Here is a 15020-nt window from a genome sequence, read left to right as displayed (position 1 = left end):
CACACTCAACATAGCCCCGCACTAGAGAAACCCTGTGTCGCGGGTGCCATGGACACGCACATAGACAACCACAAAATAAATGTAGGCCATACAAATATTTCACCCGGGAATCGTCCTTGGGACCTCCGGCATGGTAACCGTTCGACCACGGAGGCAGTGTGGCCACGGAGGTGGTCAATATCGTGACATTCTATAAACTCAAAAATTACAAAAAGATGGTGACGTATTGAATTTTTGGAGTACACTGTTGTATCGGCGTAATTTCAAAATGTAATTTAAATGTTATTAAGATGAAATTAGTAGCTGTATTTATAGTAAGTTCGACTTATGCCACCTCAATTGTGTGTGGAAACAGTGTATCAGGTATTTAGGATTAGGTGTACCCGAGTAGGTGTTACCCAAGACACAGCACGCATTATGTGGCAATCATCTGTCAATGCACAATTATTTACTTTACGTAAGTACATAAGAAGGAAGATATAAGAATTGTGATGCAACATTCTGACGTTGTTTTTATATGACAAATCGTTTTTGCAATACGTAAAGAAAGACAACCTACATATCTCTCCTGGAAGATGCCCCGTGCTCAGAGATCGTTTGTATGAGAATATGTACTTATAGACTGCTGGGTACAGGTTTTCCGCCCTTCGACTCGGCATAGGTCTTCCTCTAAATGGAGAGTTTAGTTTAACTCAACAATATTCAAATGGAAAACAAACAAAGGGTGTATGTAATCAAAAGTGTAATGAAATTTTTAATTTATTTTGTAATTTTTCTTATAATATAATAATTCATTTATTCGCTTCAAATAGGGTAGGGTACATTACACATGTTGATGGTAAAAATTAAATCAGAACTTAAACCTATTCGGCCTTCTAAAATAAAAGCATGCAAATACAATAATAAAATAATACATTGGTGGATTGAGATTCGATTTTAAAACAATAATTAGGCAACAAATTGATAAATTTAAGATAATTGATTTAATTTGATATGTCAGAATCGTGTATGTCATAATTTAATAATAATAATATATATATATATTTTTTAATGATGGGAAAAATGTATGCATCAATTAATTATTCTTTATGATTCATGAATTCGTCAATAGAGTAAAACAAATGATCAAAGAGCCACATGCGCAATTCCTTTTTAAAATTAGTCAATGGTAGAGGCTTAATGCGATCTGGTATTCGATTAAAAATTTTTCCACACATTACATACGAGTTATTTAGAAAACGTTTTGTTTTGGGTATTGTATTTAGTACGACTTTATTGGGCTTCCTTAGGCTTCTGAATGTTACGTCCTTCGCTATTAAGAATTTCGATAGATTTCGTTTCACGAATATACCAACTTCGAAAATGTACAGGCATGGGAGGGGCAATACTCTTAGGGTCGTATTCTAGAACTCTACTCAATGCTCAAGTCAGGATTTGAGTATGGTTTAAAGCACTCGAAATCATACTCAAATCCCTACCATTAGGGTCGTATTTCCAGTGCTTGTGTTTCAATTGCAATCGTGACTTGAGCATTGAGTAGAGTTCTAGAATACGACCCTTAGTGTTGTAAAGTGAGGACGACTTCTTCTTATTTTGATTTTAATCTTATAACTTAATAGCAGCAGAGGGCCTTGTGAAAGAATTCATAATTCATCTATTCATTCATATTTAACTAAACACATGTTTACGGTAGTTACGAAATGTTTAATGATAACAAAAATAAAAAGAAATAAAATGTTTAATAAATGAGTCAAACATTTCAAAAAAGAACTAATCTTGTGTAGTCTGGTGCTGAATGTCTGGTTGACTTTATATATTTTTGAAATTTATTGTTACGTATGTTCTGTTTTGAAAAAACGAGACACTTTTAAGTATTTTGGGGACAACGGGACACGAAGCCCAAAAGCGGGACTGTCCCGCTCAAAGCGGGACGTATGGTAAGTAGCACTGGAATGTAATACTTAAAACCTAATTGAAATTAATGCATTGTACCTACTTCCACAAATAAATTTATCTATATCTTTATCCGTTAATCGATATAAATAACACTTGACGAATAGATGTAATTCCACAACAAACTTTTGTGGTCAAAGCGGGACCCATGGTCACGTAATGTGTGTAGCCCAATGTGTAATGAAATTTTAATTTATTTTGTAATTTCTTCAAATAAATTAAAATATAAATTTCATTTTTACTTAGTAATTTCGAAAAATTTTTATTTTATCTTTATTTTGATTTTATAATTTCATAATTTGGAATTTAAATTTTATAATTTTAATCTACACTAATCTTGTTTCTAAATTAGTATATTACATATAATTAGAATTTTTATTTATCATTCCTGTCTCCCACTGGCGTAGAAACTACCTCCATCTGTTAAATCTCTTTCTCCTCTCGCAACAAAAAAAAAATACAAAATCGAGTGGTTTGTTTTTTTTTCATAGCACCTAGTGACGGGACGAACAAGGAATGCACCTAGTTGTAAGCGGCAAGCCTGTCCATAACAGTTGCAGTATCGCTCAGAGCTTTAAGTCGCAAATATCTGAGGGGCACTCCAATTGCGCCCATCACCCTGAGACATAAGTGGACAAGTCCCATGTCCGCGGCAGGAATAGATATGTTGGCAGTACTTCCCTAGACGAACTCTGTCACAACGAGCTCCACTGCTATTAAAGAGAACAGCTAATTGGGCCCTTCTGTATGGGAAACGAGTGTTCCAACAATACTAATGACTGCTAATGACACGTTAATTTGTCGAATATTCGGTCCGCAGATGGAAGTTTTCTTTCTTCACATGTAAATGAGACGGTGTGTGTCCACTTTCACTTGTGAGTTACACGCGTGAAGCCGATTCTTGCCCTTGAGTTTGGTATACGTCATACATCCAGAGGCCTGGTGAAAAATATCCAAGATAAACGTGAACGTCCTATTCATATTCCAAGAAAATATTCCACCTCGAAAATATTAAATATCGGTACGCTCGGTATACGCAGTACCGAAACTTTACCCTGTGCTTATATTTCAATGTGCGCTTCCTGCTTGGCGCGGTATATTGTAAATCGAAATGGTCCCTTCCCGCCTATCCAGACCGCGCCAATCAGGAAACCCACATTGAAACATAGGCGCTCGGTAAGCTTTCGGTACTTCGTATACCGAGTGTACCGATGCCGTACGGCTATGGCACCGACTAATCTTGAAACGGCCTCAATGTGCGCTTCCTAATAAGCGCGGTATACCGTAAACCGAAACGATCCTTTCCCGCTTCTGTCCAAACCGCGGGAAACGCACATTGAAATATAGGCGCTCGGTAAACTTTCTTAGCTTTTATCTTGTAGTTCTTAGTAGAAGTATAACTCCATGTGAAAGAGTTCGTCCTGGGAAGTACTGCCACCTTACCTATTTGTGCCGCCAAGCAGTAATGTGGGCATCACTGCGTTCCGGTTTTGAAGGGTAAAGGTGAAATTACAGGCACATGGGACTTGTCAACTTATGTCTCAGGGTGACGGGCGCAGTGGCAGTGCCCCTCAGATCTTTGTGATTTAAATCTTAGAGTTGCACTGCCATTTTTATGAACAGGCGTGTAGCTTACAGTCAGGTACACGACTTGTTCGTCCCGTCTCTTGATATTATAAAAAAAAATCTCGGATAAAGTTGAGATAAGAAACAAAAAAAAAACGCAAACTAGTAGACTATTAGACGCTATGGCAACGACATAAATTCTATACAAAACTTTGATACAATTACCCGTATATCTGTTCGTAACGTGTCACATAATCCAACAAATACCGTGACTAATATATGAATAGATACAATTGTCTCCGAGTTATTGTAAACGAGTTTGGCAATTTTATGCGGTTGAATTAACCGTGTAATTGTACGAATTGTTTTTTTGTAAAGTTGCCTAAATGATTTATGGAGATATTATTTAAATGATCAGAATTACAAAAAACGAGCAAATTACACTTGAAATTGTCACACTGATTAAAGCACTCATTCGTAACGCAGATTCAGCTGAGAAGAATGAGCAAGAAATTGGAGTTGCTCTTTGTAAATAAATATTTGTTCACATTTATCTTTTACTATACTCATTTCAAATACCATTATAGAAACAACCTGAAAGACCTAAACGGGTCACTACCAAAGCTTTTAGTCAACTATAATGCTGTTTGGTATAGAGTATTGGACCATGACCCCAGCATTATGCTCAAAATTGGAGTCTTTTGGGACGTGGCTATACAGACGGATGCTTAGCATATCGTGGATACAAAAGGTCACCAATATTGAGGTTCCTTGTGGTAATACCTTGTGGTTGAAGAATCGGAGAGACTGATTCCACTTTATTAAAAAATAGAATTATATTGGTCGACAAACTTCGTAGAGAAGCGGCACACTAAGAAGAAGAAAATATGCAGAAGTTGTACAATAAATAACCATAACTATTATAAGTAGTTTGAAAGTGGCACCAGTGACAGAAAAGATGAGGAGTAATAGGTTAGTCTGGTATGGACATGTCATGTGGAGGGAAGAATGTTATGTGACGAGAAGAGTGTTAGATATGAATGTGGAGGGATATAAGCGGAGAGGAATGCCAAAGAAAAGAAGGATCGATTGTGTCAAATACGACATGGATAAGAAAGGTGATGGACATGACGGCTCATAGAGGAAAGTGGATGAAAAACACACGTTGTGCCGACCTCACCTAGCGTGGAATAAGGACAGAAAGAACATTTTAAGTTTTTGTTTCAATATTGTTTTAAACCTCAAAAATGGCAAATTTGGATTATCTCTCTAATAGTATTAGATAATAGTATTAGTAGTAATAATCTTATTGTAGAAGTGTATACTTTTCCACTTAAACGTATTTGTGACTATGTAAAGACCAAGTGACGGCACGAACAAGTTGTGTGATGGTGTTAAGCAACACGCCTGTCTATAGCAGTTGCAGTGCCATTTAGATTTAGATTTAGAGCTTAAAAATGCAAAGATCTGAGGGTCACTGCCGCTGCTCTGCTCTGCTTCAAAACCGCCAGGACGAACTCTTTTACAAGGACCTCTATTGTTACTTGCATTGTCACTCACTTTAATGACAAAGAATAATGTTTTAAGTACACACGATCACGTCACGAAGACTACACGACCGCGTTCTAATTGACAAGTTAGCAAAGACGACATGAGAAATTCCCAACTAATACTGCTTCAGGGCTGTGGCTAAGGCATAAATAAACTTTAAGCAGGCAGCAGGCAGACCTGTGCCGTTTATCCTTTAAAGTAGGGTAATGGAACAACAACCGTCACACCAACTATTCGTATGTAATTATGTAAAGTTTAAAAGCAAACAACATAAGCTATTAAAAGTTTATTATTAATTTTGCTAGTAAATAATATTATATAAGCCAAACTAGATTTCAGCATATTTTGCTCTGTCCTGCCAGTGTCCACGTGATTCTAAAATGTCATGTAACAACTATTGTTGTACCATGTTTGCAATAAACGTCATTTCATTTCATTGCTTTTTTCTTCTCATTAGCTAAAACCTAGTCTTTTTATCTTTTCGGAAAGGATACTACGACAATTTAAGGGGAATCCATGACTAGAAAAAAGTCTAGAAACCGTAAAGTTGTTGTTTATAATGTTAGTAACATAATACTGCTAGGTTGTTAGTATTTTAAATAGAACCCTGTACACCTATCATAATTTGTTATTATATAGTAACAAGATTGTGAATCAATTAATTGACATGGATGTGTACATACACGTTTTAAAACACGCATTGTTCTCAAGAGTACGTGAGCGGAAGGTGTTTTAATCATGTCAGAAAAATCTTAAAAGGTTTCTTAACAGATGTAACGTTTCCAGATCTTAATATTCAATTAAAACTAACGATAGGTATATAAGTTTAGTAGCAGTAGAGGTCCTTGTGAAAGAGTTATTTTATATTATTAAAAATAAGTGCGCATTTGACCTCCATCTCGTGACGATGAGACCGACGATGTAGCATGCACACCTAAATAATACCTACTCACCTTCGCCTTGAAATGGTCCAATTTATAGAGTTCGGGGAACAAGTTCGCATGCAGAGAAGTCCACTCCCTAGCAGCTCACCATATAAATGTGGAAGTGAAACGTTTCGTGTGAATCCGGGGAATATCCACAACATAGGGCTGGAATCCCAGCTCAAGTATAGTCCCCCGATGATGGAAACGGGAAGGCGGAATCAAATTATGCAATTTATCGCAATGATATATCCTGTAGAATACCGATAAGCTGGCAACTCTACGGCGGTGTTCAAGGCTCTGTACTGCAGCTTCGCCCCACCTATAACCCTCTTGACACGCTTGTCTATTGAATCCAAGGTGGCCAGTCCAGGGAAGTACTGTCACCTTACCTTTTCTTTTTGTATTACAAAGTGACGTTCGTATATCAGTTGTAGTGCCATTAAATCGAAAATATCTTATGGGCGCTGCCACTGTACCCGTCACCCTGAGACATACGTTGACAAGTACCATGCTCACATTACTGTATTACGCCTTTAAAGGGTAGTTTTAGTAGGGTAGGCCATCAAGGCAGTTCTCTGATCACATATATGCGTTAGACGATGTAAACCGAATACAAATCGATTCAGCTTTGCACATAATGAATCAACCTGTGGTTTCCATGTCAGTTGAGAGTCCAATACTATGTCGAGAAAATTGCTGGATGAGCATTCCACAATTTCATCTCCATGACAACTTACAGAGAGTTTCTGGGGCTTTCCATTATAATTATAAAATTGTATGAGCTTTGTTTTTGAAACATTTACTTTCAGATTATTTCTCTTAAGCCAGTCAATATATTACATATAGTGTCATTTATTTCTTTTTCATAATCTATGTCAGAATTCTTATTAATAATGATTGATATGTCATCTACAAAAACAATGCATGGATATTTTGTCATTTCAGGGAGGTCATTAACATACAATAAAAACAGCAATGGACCTAAAATACTTCCTTGAGGCACACCGTATTTATTAACTTTAAACTCTGATCTGTGGGTCTCAATCTCATTATTATTATTTAACTTCACTACCTCCACACAGTGAGTTCTGTTGCTAAGGTAACTTGCTATCCAGTTACGCACCTGGCCACGAAAACCGCATCTTTCTAATTTGGATAGTAGAGTTCTATGGCAAACGTAATCGAAAGCTCTACTCATGTCAAATAAAACAGAACAGACAGGTACTTTCGTATCTGCAAAAGTTCAGATATCTTTGATTACCCTGAAACATGCCTGTGTGGTAGATTTTCACTTTTGAAATCCAATTGATGATTATTTTTTGTCGGAAAGAGGATACCCCAGTGTTAGGTCTCATTTAAATTTGAAGAAAATATTCCACCTCTAGGGGTGGCAAACTAGATCGATAATAATAATAACCGATTTCAATAAAACTTGGCAAAAAGATATGATTCCACGAACTTTTGAGGTCGGTTTTTTTTAATAAAAAAAGTCATAAGGCTCATAGGCTCGAGCAGCCTAGTGCAGACCAGCGAACTATCGAGGCAATCCGCCCTCTATTGTCGTAGTGGCCATCCACTGTCCGTCTGTCCATACAGACGACATCATATTACGAAAATATCGATGTTTTGTACCGATATTTTTCACATGAACACCATCACTACAACACACGCTGGAGATCTGCCAGTTGGGAGGAGCAGCGCCGATCCATTGGCGTAGTTATTGGAAGGGATCTCTCTGTGCCGACTGTGGTTCGCGCCATGTTTGACAGCGTGAGCTTTTGCAGAAGTAGGCAGCGGAAAGAGACAGGGAGGTTGCCGCCTCTATCGACATCCGGCGCCGGAGGACAGGCAGGAGGACGCACAACTTTGTTCCACCCTCCCCCACAGGGAGCCACGGCGATAAACGTGGGCATACACGTTCGTCGCCTGGGTGTACCTCGAGATGGTACTGGGTGCAACCGCGCGCGCCTCTTAGTAGGTTATGAAGGTTGGAATAGCTCCTCTCCTTCCTTCTTAGCGAGGCGAGTTCGGAAACGGGTAGGCACCGCTAGGTCTTGGACGACCTAGCACGTGGTGCTGAGATAGCCGCGGGGTTTTAGTGAGTAGGAGTCTCGCATAATCCGTCCATACAGACGGAAGACATTCATGATGGATTTCCCCGCGTAAAAAAGTCTATACTTTATTTAGGTAAATGAACTCTACTGTATTTAAATTCAAAATCCTTTGTTTTATAAACATTATACAATCCTTTGTCTTACTTACACTTGGAGGCTTTAAACGAGGGTTGGTAATAAAATTTTATATGACCTACGTAAAAAGAGAAATTTCTGAAATTTATAAAGGTAGCTGGCTAAGTGAAGAAATAGATTTCTAACAGATGGGCGCTACGGCAAAAAAGTATGTGGAAAACCAAAAATAAAAGATCTGCAACAAGCACATGCAAAAATTCGTAAGGTCCGTTGGTTCGTTCCGTGGCGTACTTGGCGTCTAGCATGGTTTGCTGGAAGACGCTGGTTAGAATTCAGCCGGCTCGAGGGAATGTTTTCCAGGTGATCGATCTGCGTGATTTACTAGCAGTAGAGCTTGCATTTTTTTTTTACAATATCTAGTGACGGGACGAACAAGTCGTGAGTGCGCATTTGACCAGATGGAAAGTGATGATGAGATCGATGATATAACATGCAAACCTACATAATGCCTATTCAATCTCACCTTGAAAAGGTTCAAGTTATTGCGTTCGGAAAATAAGTCCGCAGGTAGGGAGTTCCACTCTTTAGCCGCTCGCCATATAGAAGCGAAGCGCTTCGTGCGAAGCCTGGAAATATCCACAACATGGGGTGGAATCCCAGCCCACGTCTAACCCCCTTATGATGGAAAGGGGAAGGCGGAATCAAATTGTGCAATTCCATCGCACACACTCCGTGATATTTAACCGCTCACGCGATACATGCAGCCGTAGACGCATACCACACCTAGAGGTGCCGGTGATGATTTTATACCGATTTATCGGATATCGAAGTTATAACACGTAAAAGAACTAATGTTAATTGCTATTTCGGTAACTACTCTAGCAAACCATAAAGTTTTTAATGCCTGGGTCTGTGATTTAAAAAAATAAACAAGATCAAAAATACGTCACGACAATCGTATGAGTATTGTTTGGGCTGGCGATTTCGGTGTTTATTTATTGAAAACATACCGTAGTAGCGTTTTTTAAGTTTACCCTAAATATAAATGTTTATAAACTATACTTTAAGGAGTAATTTCATGGTAAACGTTAGAACCACTCAAACGGAATATTATCATATTTATCCAAGTACCTACACCAAAAATTTCATTAGTGCTTTTTAAGTGCAAGATTTGCGTTTTATTGCATTTTATTTGAGATGTTTTTGTTGGTAGTACGGAGGGTATTTATTTAGCAATGCAGAATAATAATTTTTATTTATAAACACTTGTATTTAAACTGAATGCTTTTCTAATTTGCGAAACCAAATAGCCGCCATTTTGCGGTAGGAGGAGCGCATCGCGTGAGCAGATAAGCAACTATTAAGTTTACGGCGGTGTTCAGGCTCTGCAGCTTCGCCTCTACTAATGCCAAGTCACCTATAAGCCTCTTGGCACGCTTGTCGATTCAATCCAGGGTGGCCAGTTGGTATTCCATTCAGCAGTACTACATACACGACCGGTCTTGTGATTGGTATAGATGAAGCAACTGGATGAAGTAACGCCTCTCCTTAGAAAGGATGCCAAGCTTCCTGGCTGAATTTTTGGCCATGGATTCAACGTATCTGCCGAAGTTCAGATTGGACGAGAGGTCGGCTATCAGTATGGATATATCACGAAAAGTCGGAATCGGGTGAAAGGGACTTCGTTTTGTGCAGATTTTCTTTTGTCTTCTGCATTTTTACCACATGATATGAATTTACTGCCGGTAAGTGTATTGAACTACCTAACCTGCTAAAATGTAACTAAGATATTGTTTTAACTCACATACAATGGGAATTTTTGACAGTATTCATAACTGTACCTACTATTATTGTCAAATGCGAGTTAGTCAGCGCATTAACCTATCAGCACATAACCCCGACACAAAGGGGGAGTTATAAGTTTCAAGTCTTTGTCTTTGTTTCTGTGGTATCGTAACTCATATAGTAGCAGTAGAGCACCTGCATGGGACCTGTAAATGGCCCTAAACGTCAGTTTGTTTGAAAAAACAAATATACGCGATTTAAATCCGGAAAAATAGTTTCATTTCCTATGTGTAACAATCGCGAAAACCTAAGAACTCGATTTATATTTTCTAATTTACTACGTATACGCAATGTATACGGTTTTATAACAAGACTGCGAGTGATATTAGATAAGTTTAAAGAGATTAACATTGTCACAGTAACGTCACAGTACATTAATGAAAATGTTATTTAAGTTAAGAAAAATAATTTTGTTTTATGGAAAATAGTGACAGACATAACATTAATACGAGCAATAAAAATAAACTAGCTGTTCTTGATAGTCGTCTTCATAAAGTCTAACATTTATTTAAGGGACAATGCATATGCTTCTATCATTGACTTGAAACGTTGAATTTAAATTGTAATGTCATCGCAGTACAGTCTAATTTTGCTTGCTTCGCTGTCAGTCGAACAAACGAAGACTAAAGCGTGAATGACGCTCTGTATACGATTTTAACGCCCTATAAGTTCGGACACTTTTTAGCGCGGACCCGACGTCCATATAATTGTAAGTCAATGGCTTCTATAATAAGATTCCGATTGATATTCAAAATTTGACATTTACGAGGTTTAAAACTATTGTGAAACAAAAACTTTATACTAAAGGTACGGATGACGAAAATCCTTAATTCTTTCAAGTATTCTCGAAATAAAATGTTTAAATCAAATATTGTAACGATAAATGTATTCAAATGTATGTTTACAAGGAGCAACCCCTAACGTTTCTTGCTCATTCTTCTCATGGAAACAGGCCTTACGAATTACACTTAAAGCAAATTACACTTCTCTAATATACAATTGTTAAGTATAACTTGGTTAACTATGAAACAAAAAAGAATTTGCACAACTTAGTTTAGGGAAAATGACTTGTGAAATGTAGTAAAATTACTTTAATGTACCGGTTGTTTTCGAGAACTAATTGACAGCACAGAGTTATGAGAGCGTATTCAAGATCATTGTTAATAACTGGTTAATAAAATATTTGACCACTTTCCATCATAAAAAAAATTACCATTTGAACATATTTTATTAACCGACTTCGAAAATTTTTAGTATGTATGTTACGCGATAACTCCGGTATTTGTGAACCGATGTTAAAGATTCTTTTTTTGTTGGAAAGAGAGTAGGTACCTCAGCATTGGTCCCATTATAACGTCGGACTGCCACGCAGAGGTCCCAGGTGCGAGTCCCGGGCAGGGAGAAATATTTGAATGGCCTACATTTCTCTGGTGAGATTGGGTGTAATTTGTGGTTGTCTACGTGTGTACTTTCCGGTAACCGATTTCAATAAAACAAGTTTTGCCAAGGCGAATACATATAATTCCACGAAATTTTACGATCTGTTTTTTTAAAACAGTTGACATGTACAAAATAAGTTTCGCTGTGTCCGGCCAAACATTAACCATACAAACGTGTTGAAATTGCTATTAATTACACATTTATTCGTATGCATTTGAACAGACTAAACCTCAAACATGTTATTTTTTAACCGACTTCAAAAAAGGAGGAGTTTCTCAATTCGTCTGTATGTTTTTTTGTATGTATGTTACGCGACAACTCCGCCATCTGTGAACCAATTTAGATAATTCTATTTTTGTTGGAAAGAAGGTACCTCATGTGGGTCCCATTTAAATTTCAAGAAAACGTTCCAGCTCTAAGGGTGGCAACTAGGGGATGAATGACTTTTGAGGTCGGTTTTTGTTACCGGAGGTTAGGTTATTCCAATATCACATGAGCGTGTACACATGGAGTTAATAAGTCGGTCAGCAATTTAGACGCAGTGATAGTCATAGGAGTCAATTTCAATTAAAATAATTTTAATGTAGAAATATAATTAAATGTCAAAATAATAAAATTAGTAACGTCAAAAAAGATATATAAATGTCAAAAATCTGATTTAGATTATTATCTTGTAAACTTTACATTATAGTATAAAGCTTTTAAATCTGTATAAAGCACAAGTTCGATCGTGTATGGAGTACTGCTGCCACCTTTGGAACGGCTCTGCCCATTGCCAGTTGGCTGCCTTGGACTCGGTGGAGCGAAAAGCAAAGAGCCTTATTAACAAAAACTCTCTTGTGGAGTCGAAGCTACAAAATTTCGACCATCGCAGAACAGTAGCCTGCTTGTCGGTTTTCTATCGGATACATTTCGCGGAGTGTGCGCTGGAACTTTTCAATTTAGTTCCACCCTCACCGTTCCTCCTTCGGTTGACTAGAAGGTCCGGAACACTCCATTCTTATGTCGTTGATATACTACCTATTCGCACTAAGCGCTTTGCTTCCTCCTTTCTGATGCGTATGGCAAAGGAATGGAATGCTCTAATGCGTCTGTATTTCACGAGACGTACAATTTGGGGCTATTCAAGGCTAGAGTGAATAGGTATTTTTAGGCAAACGCGTTCCATCGTCGGTCACATCGTCGCTTAACATCAGGTGAGATTGTGGCCAAGCGTGTGTCTATTACATAAATAAAAAAAATACAATAATTGTATTTTTTTTGTATAATACATCATATTGTATTACAAGAATCGTTACAAATGGTAATAAATGTTTCAAAAAATTACAAATATCCAGTACAAGCTTTGTACTACGTAATTTTAACCTAGTTAATGTAGTTATGTCAAATAATATAGGAACATATTATATAACATAATAATAATAATAAACATCAATATAACGATTGTATGCATAAAGTTTACGTAATTTATTCATTTCTGTTAAATAACATTTATACCGAATAATCTATAAATTACAACATATATTACAAGACCATGTCCCTATATTGTTCAGTGGAATAATACGCATTATCCAACAAAAAGTCTTTCAGTCGACGATCAAATGTTTCATCATTAGGCTCATTTTTTAAGTCAACGGGTAGGTGCTCATAATAAGTCGGGCCGATTATTCGCGGATTTTTTACTGACAATGAAGTTAGGGATTTGTCATTTAAAAATTCGGACACCAACCCAACATCAACCCATTTATACGTTTCACAGTTGGACAGAGGTGAAAAGGTTGTACACCCTAATGAGTCGTGACCAGGTTCACGGCAATAAAATAAGAAACTTCAGGTCCACGAAAGTTTATTTCAAGTTATACTATATTACAGGTTGGTACTAAATTTGGCGCATGATTAGTAGTACCTATTACAAATCTGGTAAAGGAATCAAAATTAGACGGAATCGAAATTTGACGATGGAACGAAAGAAAATCAGAATGGCGAGGCAAAGAAATTAAAGAACGATTCAAAATTTAAAAACGAGTGGCCAGAAAGCGAAAAGATGACAAAAAGGCGGTATGACGATATAAGGAGGTCACATTGTCACAGAGGTCTCCTATCGGATAAGGATTTAGGCCTTAGTCCGCCACGCCGCCCCAATTAGTGACTGCAAACGTTTTTCTAGGGTTTTGAACCTTCTTCGACGAGCAGGTATTACCTCGATGTTTTCATTTAAATCATTCCTCTAAATAGTTGAAGTAAAATGGCGTCTGATTGATGGCCGAGGATGGACAAAGGGAGCGTCAGGCGCCCTGTTGCAATGTGAGTCAACGACATAGTACGCGCCGCGGGGCGTTAATGTTTGCGGCAACTACAGGACCGTGGGGTACAAACTTCTGGAGGTCTATACCCAGCAGTGGGTGAAATCAGGCTGTGGATGACGACGATGATGCTACAACCTATAAAATTGAGGTCGTTTTTTTTATAAAAATCTCTTTGTCATAGATCTATTCTAATATTAAATAATACTCAAATATGGTTTTAATAAATCGTGGTTCATATCCCGAAAAAAATAGTATAATTTCCAATATATACAATGTAAAAGTACGCAATGAATATTATTATCATATTAATAATAATACATAATTATGGCGTTCGCTATATACTTACTACGACATCAGTGAAACAATGTAAATATCTTTCTAATTAATTCTTAGATCACCATTGTCGTACATCCTATATAATTCATATATAGCATATTTCAAACCCTATGTCTACATTATTTATGTTCATTTGTAGCCTTTTAAAAACAGTAAATTCAAAATGAAGCTAATTTACGCATCCAAAACGTTCCCTTTCTCTGGTTGCGGGAATCAATATTTTCTGCCTACCCCTGTTAAAAGGGTAGCAAATAAACAGAATCAACATCGTTCTTAACATTAGTTTCTAATGTTACGGTTGTTTTTACAAACAAAGAATCGGCATAAAATTGAAAGACGGTGGTTTCGTTTATTTGCTCTCAAGTGTACACACAAAATAAGAAAACTTAAGCAGCTATGTACTCACACCACTTCCTGAGGAATGCGCTGGTCAACTTCGCACACAACTTGTCTCGACCCTGCATTATTGAAGTTTAAATTACTGCCCAAAAAAAAAATTAATACCACTGTTAACACTGCACTACCATTGCACTATTCACTGCACGATGCACAATCTTTTTTTTATTTTTGTTTTTATTCATCCATTTGACAGCTACGTTCGACGCGCGTCCGTTCTCTTCGACTGTCGGGAGTATACTGACGTAGTTTAGCCGCGAGAAGTTGCGTATGCGCCGTTTCAACTGTGGAAAAAACAGAATTTATTAAACCTGTTGCTTTTCCCATTAAGTATATATTATACTAGATCAATTAGTTGTTATTAAATGTTCAAAACTCGACATTTCATGGTCATAGAATTGTGGCATTGGTAAACAAATTGTATTAAGTACTTATTAACGTTATTAATATTTTTTGTCATTTAACACGCATCCTATAGTGGTGTATCCATCCGACATCTCGCATACGTTCTG

The 15020-nt window shown here is 37.3% G+C and overlaps 1 protein-coding gene across 1 annotated transcript in view; it reads right to left on the bottom strand.

Moving 5' to 3' along the window:
* The window catches only part of LOC113228352 (scavenger receptor class B member 1), a 127192-nt gene extending 112560 nt beyond the window's left edge, over window positions 1-14632 (bottom strand). Inside the window, exon 1 of the mRNA XM_026461617.1 lies at window positions 14519-14632. Coding sequence (XP_026317402.1) covers window positions 14519-14576 — 58 coding nt within the window. The 5' untranslated portion in view covers window positions 14577-14632. The remainder of the gene's footprint in view (window positions 1-14518) is intronic.
* Window positions 14633-15020: the final 388 nt, after the last annotated feature.

The sequence above is a fragment of the Hyposmocoma kahamanoa genome, unplaced genomic scaffold (assembly GCF_003589595.1).
Source record: "Hyposmocoma kahamanoa isolate Upper Pololo Valley unplaced genomic scaffold, ASM358959v1 228, whole genome shotgun sequence".
Lineage (NCBI taxonomy): Eukaryota > Metazoa > Arthropoda > Insecta > Lepidoptera > Cosmopterigidae > Hyposmocoma > Hyposmocoma kahamanoa.
The sequence above is the reverse complement of the archived record's forward strand: the minus strand, read 5'-3'. Positions and strand labels throughout refer to the sequence as shown.